The following is a 9,410-nucleotide window of genomic DNA, read 5'->3' on the forward strand; positions in this document are numbered from 1 at the left end:
GCAGAGCGTAAAAATGTTGGTAACTGCATTCACGTTTTCCCCTCAATACACTTACTTCCCCCTCTCATGCCTTATTTGGTCGAACCCTCTAGAGCATCGTTTCTCAACGTATGGGGCGCGCCCCACTCCTGGGTCCGAGGGGGCGTTTGGTGGCTCCGGAAGTCGGGCTCGAAAATTTATTTATTATCTTAAATTACTAATATATATATATTGTTTTAACAATTTTATTCAACCGGTATTGAACGTATTCTAACCTCAAAATTTCTGTTTTCAATTTCAGCATATGTGTTTAGTTAGATGCTAGACTAGAGTGCGCGTCAAATCTCCTGCATATGGCCTTGAACGGCTGAACAGCACCAGCGAATCACAGACGTGCGGCGTTGCCTAGTTCCGTGACAGGGCGTTTCGCTCAACGACGGTGTCTCCTTTCCGTATGAGATTTCGACATGGCACCGCTGCAGTGCGCTGCTGTTGGCTATCGCCATATGCAGAAGATTTGACGCGCACTATAGAGTAAATTAGTCTTTCAAATTACATATTTACTTTTATAGAATGAAGTATGTATAATTCGTTTTAGCTAGTGTAAAAGAGGGCTTCTTAAAGTCCTCGATGTTAGCAAGAATCTGTCTATAAACTGTGTGCACACCCCTACAAGTAATTCTGCAGGCGCCAATGGTTATGGGTACCATGAAGTGTAATATCCTTCAGGTTGGCTTCCGGACTGAAATAGATTGAGAACCACTGATCTAGAGAGTCACTACTTGCCCTGGGACTTCTCGGGTTCGATACTCGGTGGAGCAAATAGTGGTTTGCATCCCAATTTCTACTTTTGGTCCAGTTCCGACTTAAAACAACAATCAATAATAATAGTTGTAATCTTTCTTTTCTTTTCTAGAGGAAAGTATTGATTGGTTTATTTTACTTTGCTTTTCTGCCACTTCTGGCTAATTGCGAAGATGGGGATGAGTGATGATATGACGAAATTAATAAATGAACACTCACAAACACCCATGCCCAGGTCAGGATTCGAACCCGGGACCTCTGGCGTCGTAGCGTGATAACCACTCTGCCACGGGGGTCAACTTGCGGGAAGTATTCATTACGCGACAAAGTGGCAATGTCGTCGCCTTGTAATCAAGGTGTCCTGGGTTCGATACCCGGTGGAGGCGCATAGTGGTTCGGATCCCACTTTAAACTGTAGGTCCAGTCCCAATTATCTTTACTGTGCATAAAGTGGACTTAAAACTTAATCCATCAATCCAACAAAAGTAATAGCATTATTACCAACTTAAATCTAATATCTTAAATCAATAGGTTTAGATCCTCATGCAATTTTGATATTTTTCATAAAATTGACTTGGTGTTTTAAGTCCACATTATGCTAATCGGGACTAGACCTACAGTTTAAAGTCGGATCCGAACCACCATGTGCCTCAAGTGTGTATCGAACCCGGGACCCATTTTCATAAAATTTCAATTACACTTTCTAGTCCGTAATAGCACAATCATCATTTTTGCACAGAAGTCCAATATTGGTATAGCATTGCTCATTCTTTTCGATATATCTAAAACTATTCTTCATCGACGTATTTTCTTAAGTGTGTATATTGTCAGGACCGTACGGTTGGCAACTCTGTACCTGAAACATACAATCACGGGAACGGATTTATAGTCTGTAGTCCAATACTTTGGTTTTGGATACCTTGAAATATGTAACTTTGTAACCTTGTAACCATGTAACATGCAATACTGCTGTATTAAGGCTGGAAAGCTGTTCTCGGCAGTTTAAAAACACTTTTAAATAAATAAATAAAATAAATAAAATAAAATATATAAATACATATCATCATTCGATGATAAAATCAATGTTATTGTGCATTTTCTTCGAGAATTACCCTCAATACGCTCGAAAAATGCTATTATTAATTACCATATTTTTAGATATGTTATTTGTTGCACATACTTTAGTAATTTTTACATAATTATAAGTTTCATATTTTCAAACATTCTTCAAGATATATTCCATATTCATCTTACTATAAAATTTCCCTTTGTTAAATTTCCGTTCATCTTCATTCAGGTCGTTTTGTACTCTGTATATTTTAAATTTTGACAATAGACAATGCACCTGTTATTCTAACATTGTTGTCAACAATAGAGAATGCAAACTTGTGCTTTCCGCGATATTGAACGCAGTTTCAGTCAACATAAGTCTGTCTTTAATGACAACAGGCAGTCCATTGTTTTGGTAAAATAAATAAAGCACACTTTGGTATTTGTATTTTGCATTGCAATTAATATAATGTGAGCCTAATGCATTTATTTAGCTATATCAATAACTTAATGAAAATTGTCATATTCCATAACTATGAGCTCATAACTAAATATACTTATATATCTAACACCTCTTTTGGTACATAAAATACGTTCTCCGATTATAACTGGTTAATATTAATTAAAAGACCCAAGATTGATGCTCGTGCTTTTATTATCTACTGCTTTTTAATACATAACAGAAAGGAAAGAGACTGTGAAGAAGTTGCGTTGTCCGTTTCTATGGCAAACAGGAAAGAAGAAGGTTGGCCAATTTGCTTTTCAAGTACTACATAGAAGTTAAGTATAACAGAAGCCAGGCTGAGTCTAATCTGCAAAACAAGAGAGAATATTAATAATACAAAGTTTCGTTAATGTTTCTTTCCGCGACGTCTATGTTTGATATTATAATTAACGAGTCATTACCTACCCCAATTGTAGGTACTTATTGACACATAGCTTAAAAACAATAGCAACGGACTCTACAAAACCCAAACAATTTCGATGTACAGCACGATCATTTTCATAACACCTCTGCTGTTTTGCATTTGTAGCTTCAGAGATAGTTAAAACTCCCGAAGCAACCAATCACCTAGTGAATGGCTGACGTCATCTCCGCCCTGCACTTATCGCTATCCCGCTTCTAACGTTCTGCATTGAAGGTAGGCTCGTTAGCCAGATTTGCCCGGTCAGCTGGAGACGTTACGAAAACAATCTTACTCTACCAATCACATTAAGCCAGCCTTTTTTGGCTGTCGTTGGCCCTCTAAAGGGCTGTCTTATCTTGTGACTGTGAGTAAATCTGTTCAAATATGAGTATCGTTAATTATAAATTCTGGTCATATATTGAACATACTTCATAACTTGAATCTTAACACGAGCTGTACAGTAGAAAATTACCAATACACGTTGCAAAATGTAATAAAATCTATAGAGAATAATAGTGTAACTATGAATAATATGGAAAAATATTTGTGTGATGAAATGAAATGTTGTAGTATTTAGCTTCAGTCAATGATGCATGAAAAATAATTGTATATACATTCTTTCAAAATGTAATATACATTTTCTGTTTGTACCTGAATATAGAAAAATAGTTTAATTAGCACAATACTGACATCTGTACGTCAAAGAAGAATTATTAATCCTGCAAGACCTACTAGTGACCCATACTTATGAGTGAACTTACCAAAGGAGTTATGGATTTCCTTTATGCGATTGAAACATCAGCGCAATTTTTGTACGATTCCTGTGGACCACATCCCAGCGCACCAATTCCACCATCGCCACAATCTCCCCATCGGTTGCCTGAAAATATATAATATTTTTTGCTACAGAAGTCCTGGAAACACTTCAACACATTGCTTTTGATTATAGCAAAATCGTCTTTCATTTGTTAATTTGTCTACCCTCTGTTTTCCTTAGCTCTTGGCAAATTTCCGGTAGTAAAGTTTGTTACTGTAATTGGTGGGTGAAGACTATTCCCCCCCTGCTTCCCACCCCCTAAGAATCAACAACTTTTAACTCTCATACTTCTGCTCAGCGTTGCCGGTCTATTGCATTTCTAACAACTCTGTGATAGAAATGTTCTTAGCAACGAGGATCCGCGACTGATACAAGCATATTCCAGTGTAATAAAATTGTCCACTTGATTTAGGCAGGATTGTAGCCTAGATCTAGTGATAATCAATACTCTGCTACTGACAACAGTGTAGCCAGGCCACTATGTTCAGAAGTAGAAAGAAGGAAGAGTTACAGTCTAGTGTGGGAGTGCTAGAAAGCTTGGTTTTCAGTGGCATGTACTCGCACAACATGGAATAGTTGAGCGTGTGTGTTCGTGCATATCTGCGGGTGACAGAAATTTGCAAGTAATTCGTAATTAGAATTTTAACTCTTGTATTTTGTACTTTTAAATTTAGTAAGGTTTTTTTATTTTACACATTCTAAATGTCTGTAGTATAGAGTATCTTTCTCGAAGGTCTGTTTAAAGAACTTATAATTGGGTAAATTTTGCTGGCACCAATTGATATACTCTAACATACGTAGTTCTTTAGACAAAGATACACACAGAGAGTAATTAGTGTAATTTTTAAAATTTTAGAACTAATTTTCCTAATTAGTGTTATTACTGAAAAGTGGACAGAACTCATTACTATCGTGCCTACGAGTCACCATGAATGCAACCTGTAATCATTGCAGTTTGAAGAATGTATATCTCTCGTTTGAGTGTTACGTTAGATGAGTGGCTAATGTGAGCAGACCTGTAGCCAGAATTTTCTTTCGGGGGGCTCATCTCTTATCAGCAGCCGTTATCGGAAGGCGAAAAAGTGGGGAGGGGTAGAAGCCCTGAAGATTAATTTGTATATTGCAACTTATTATACAAAATGTTTAATCCTGCTGAGGAATTAATTACCGCTGCAGCACCCTGAGTCTCTCCTGGCTACGTGCCTCAATGTGAGGGACTCGCATTCAGGAAGTAATGGGTTTTATCCTTGCCACAGGCCTCCCATATGAACAGAGCCAATGCTGTTATTGTGCCTTTAACAAATTTTATGGGACCCTCCCTTTTTAATCTTTCCTTATATATTTTTCATCGCGAATAACGTAACAATACAAATAAGAGACTTTAATGAGTTCTATGTCAACAATATTGAGTGCTCCAATGGCACTCTTACACCCGAGGGAATGAATATCTCTGAAATAACGGCCCAACTCCAACAACTCGGTCAAGGAATGAGCGCTCACTCACCTGCAACGTAATACCACTGCAGAACGCAGAAGCTGCACGTCAGACCCTGTGGAAGTTGGAGATCGAGGTTGTACACTCCTCTGCTGTTGTTATCAGGCAGGGTCCAGCGGGTTCCAGAGCCGTCAGCCAGTTCCAGGAGGTTCTGGTCGAAGCATTCCTGGGTCGAGAGCTTCGCGGGGTCGTTGGTTGGGCAGAGACGGAACTCGAAGTACCCGGCGTGGGTCGTGGAGAAGTTGAGGGTCACTGGGATGACCTGTCCCACCGTGTATTCTCTGACGATGATGCCGTTTCCGTATTGTCCACCTGCTTCGTTGGGTCGTGGGCGAGGTAGCGCGTAATCGTCTCCACACTCGCCGCACTTTCCGTCATTCTGCTCCCATTGGGCCTAAGAAGAGAGATTAGGTATAAACTTGACGGAAACTTGCTGTAAACGTGATGCTAACTTGCTGTCAACTTGACACAAAGTTGCTGTACACGTGATGCTAACTTGCTGTAAACGTGGTGCTAACTTGCTCTTAACGTGATGTTAACTTGCTCTTAACGTAATGCTAACTTAATGTAAACTTAACGCAAACTTGCATTTTCGTGTATCAATTGAAGAGATTAAGTGTTAAAAAGTGTTAAAGTTTCTTTAACCTTTAAAACATCCTAATTGAATTCATCGGACTCTTTGCGCTACATTTTCGATTATAGAAGTAAGAACGTATTTAGAGGACAGGCCCAGGGATCTGGACCCCCATAAATACTTGCAATATAGTAAGATAAAAAATAACTACTTGCTTTGCGTTTCTTGTGAATCAGTTTTGTAATGACAGTCGTCTACGATAATTAATGCATAAGTAATGCTAATAAATAACATTAATTACTAAATATTAATGCATCTACGACTTGTACGACGACGCAAAGGTAAATTAAAATTTACGTTATTGTCATAGTATAATATTGCTCATTAAATAATAATTTGGGACTTTGCTGTCATTAGCTGGAATAACAGTAATTTTCTTATTCGATTAAGCTTGTAGTTTTGTATTTTTTGGCATTATTCTCATTTGTATAAAAGCTGATTTTTATATTATTTTAGTGGACTTCCATAGAAATAAGCGAGATAATGAAACTATACTGTTATTTCTATATTTTATACCATCTTATGAGTTCATGATTGCATACTTGTACATAAGGTTAATTTCTCAAGAAAACTCCATTTCGTGGATGCAGCGCAAAGAAAATGGCCGACTTTTGGCGCCAAAATGTTTCATTCGAGATTATCTCTGCGATATGATGCATAGAACTGCTGAAAATGGCGTCGTTCATTGTCGAATAACATTATCCAGGAATGCATGGAACCATATTTGCGAAAATCCTAGCTGTATCTGATAAAATTACCAGAAAACTACTTTACAAGGTCACTTGGTGTAACTTCAACTCACCCCGAATCCTCCACAGTTGAGCCCATCGTCGTTGTAGTTGGGCGGGGTGTTGAACCCAAAGCGCCACATGGAAGACCTCATGGGAGGTTCCTCCATGTGTCCATGGCCCACCACTTGGTGGATCAAGAGAAGAGCGCTGACCAAGACGAGGGCTGAGCGAGACATCTTTACCAGTTTCCTGGAACTTAACTTACTCACAGATGCGGCGGTTATTTATACCGAGCTGAAGAGATACAACCATTGCTTATCTCAAGTTGAAATCGTTATGATTGGTAATAATAGGTGGCGCTAGGAATTCACGTGTTTGATAAGGAGGTCAGGAGTGAATTGTGTAGAACTTGTTTGTTTACTCTTTACTAGTAACTCACAAAGTACTTGAAAACTGATGAAGGTCATCTTTTTTCTTTCTTGTAACGTTGAAGAAGAAGATAAGCATGATAATAGTTAGTTTCCCTGTATATTGAAAGAGAAAATATTGCTTTTATTTCGCATTTTTCGGTTGTTTTGAGGCCTCCATAATTTCTTCGAGTTCTTTTAATGTATTGTATTTCAATTGTTCAGGTTACTTAATGATGTTATTGTATTTCTATTGTTCAGGTTACTTAAAAATGTTATTGTATTTCTATTGTTCAGGTTACTTAATAATGTTATTGTATTTCTATTTTTTCAAGTTACTTAATAATGTAGTGTTAAAAGTACGGGAGTCGTTAGCGGGTGGGAGGCGGACATGGGGACGCGTTCTCCCTTATTCCTTCCCCCCATCTCAATTCTCAGCTACAGAAAATACATTTTTTGTACTTGTGACCGGTGTGACACTTCTGAGACATGACTTAATGATCTTTCTCAGTCTTTCAGAAAACTCTGTGAAATATACAGGTTTACTGAAACATTTTCATTATATTTTCACAAGCCAAAATTTACTCGACATTCAGATGCTTTCAGTTTCTAAAAATATTACTACATACTATTTTTATAAACATTTTTTGCCTGTGACGGGTGTGACATGAGTAGTTGTATTTACGGTGGGACCAGGACGAGAAAGGAAGAGCACTCCTCAAGCAGTTTTGCTACACTTAAAACTTGCTCAACATGAGCATATGAGCTTTTTGCTCAAGTGTGGAACTCTTGCCTAATCCAAGATTTTTGTAAAAATGCCCTCGGGAATTTTTCAGAAAGGAAGAGAATTTTTCAGAAAGGAAGAGAATTTTTCAGAAAGGAAGAGCTCCCCTCAGATTGATTTGCCTATACTTACAAAAGGCACTTCTGTGAGATTGTTGTCCATAAATTTGTTAAAAATATGCCCCTCTTGACCACACTTAAAACTAGGCCACCCACACCCACCCACACCCACCCACACCCACCCACACATATTCACTTCCGGTCCACTTCCGGTCTACTTCCGGTCCACTTCCGGTCTACTTCCGGTCCACTTCCGGTCCACTTCCGGTCTACTTCCGGTCCACTTCCGGTTTGCCTACTTCCGGTCCACTTGTGGCCAAGTTGTGGCCTATTTCTGGTTTATTTATATTGCATCATGCTGTGCAACAAATTATTACCCAGTATAGAGTTTTGATTTGAACCCCAAGAAATTTTATATAAATACCAAGGCCAAAAATATTAACACATACACAGACACACACATATATATATATACACATACATACACAAATCACACTGCTGAACCCAACTGATATTTTTTATTAAGCATAGAGTTTTGATTTGAACCCCAAGAAATTGTATATAAATACCAAAGCCAAAAATATTAACACACACACACACATACACACATACACACACACAAAGCACAGTGCTGAACAACAAGGCCATATTTTGTAATTTTCTAGACCAGGAACTTGACCCTGTGCACCAGAAACAGGCTCTCCACAAATTATGTGAACATTATGGAGTACACAATATGTTTTACAATCTCAATTTAAATTCAGGAACAAGAGATTTGGATTTGATGTATCTGGAAATATTTTTGCATCTTGAATCAACCTGCAAACAATATTACATGTTAGGCTGGGCTATTTCAACAGCAGTAAATATTTACCAAATGTTTCAATGTTAAGAAAACAATCAGAATAATATCTTCCAGGAAATATAGATACCTGAACATGCAAACATATTTTGAAAGAAGAAACATTGCAAGATATATAAAATCAGACCACCTGTTGGATTGTTTTAGGGAAAAATTTGAAAATCTATCAGAGTATGATTTTTTTAAAGTGCAAAATGAAACAGAGGCAAGATGGGTACTTAACAGTGATGTTGGGTTTGGGTATGTGAGCATAGAATTAGGTTCTGAATATGATGATTTTGAATCCAATACATACTGGCATAGAATTGATGCATACCTGTTGCATTGTCATTGGGGAAAATATGTTGCTTTTTTTACAAAAAGTACTTCAAGTTTAGAAAAATTTAGGTTTTACAAATTTTTCCATGATCATAAAATTTATACAAACAGCAGGTGGCCTGTTGATGACATATCATGGGACACAACAATTTCCATACTTGATGAGGCAGGAAAATTGGATGTAAATTCTGGTTTATATTTTAATGAGTTGATTATGTACCTGCTTAAAAACAATATCAATTCTGGCTTATTCAATACAAGATGGACTTAAATATTTTTTTTGCTAACAATTTCAAGTTTCTTGAGTGGGAATATGTTGTTTTTAAGATCAGTATTGATTCTGTAGTACAGCATTGCTGTGGAACATGTTAAGTCCTTGGATTTTGTCACACCTATTCTAATACAATTAATATCACAAGGCATGCACCGCATAAAATCATAATTCCAAGCGATGGCATGGAGTTCCACGATTCCATATCATACATACTGCAATTGGAGCTTCAGCAGTTCGGGACTGTGCAATATATTATCTACAAATGTAGGAAAAATAATATTGTACGGG

The 9,410-nt window shown here is 37.6% G+C and overlaps 1 protein-coding gene across 1 annotated transcript; it reads right to left on the minus strand.

Annotated features, from left to right (window-relative positions):
* Window positions 1-2,470: 2,470 nt before the first annotated feature.
* LOC145999905 (uncharacterized) lies at window positions 2,471-6,686 on the minus strand. Its single transcript, XM_083137182.1, has 4 exons — window positions 6,490-6,686; window positions 5,063-5,447; window positions 3,503-3,621; window positions 2,471-2,645 (listed from the first exon to the last, which is right to left on the minus strand). Exons 1-3 carry the CDS (start codon window positions 6,652-6,654, stop codon window positions 3,524-3,526), a joined length of 648 nt encoding a protein of 215 aa, XP_082993308.1. The 5' UTR covers window positions 6,655-6,686; the 3' UTR covers window positions 2,471-2,645; window positions 3,503-3,523.
* Between the last annotated feature and the right edge of the window lie 2,724 nt (window positions 6,687-9,410).

The sequence above is a fragment of the Lepisma saccharinum genome, chromosome 16, assembly GCF_977018435.1.
Source record: "Lepisma saccharinum chromosome 16, izLepSacc3.1, whole genome shotgun sequence".
In the NCBI taxonomy this organism is placed as follows: Eukaryota; Metazoa; Arthropoda; class Insecta; order Zygentoma; family Lepismatidae; genus Lepisma; species Lepisma saccharinum.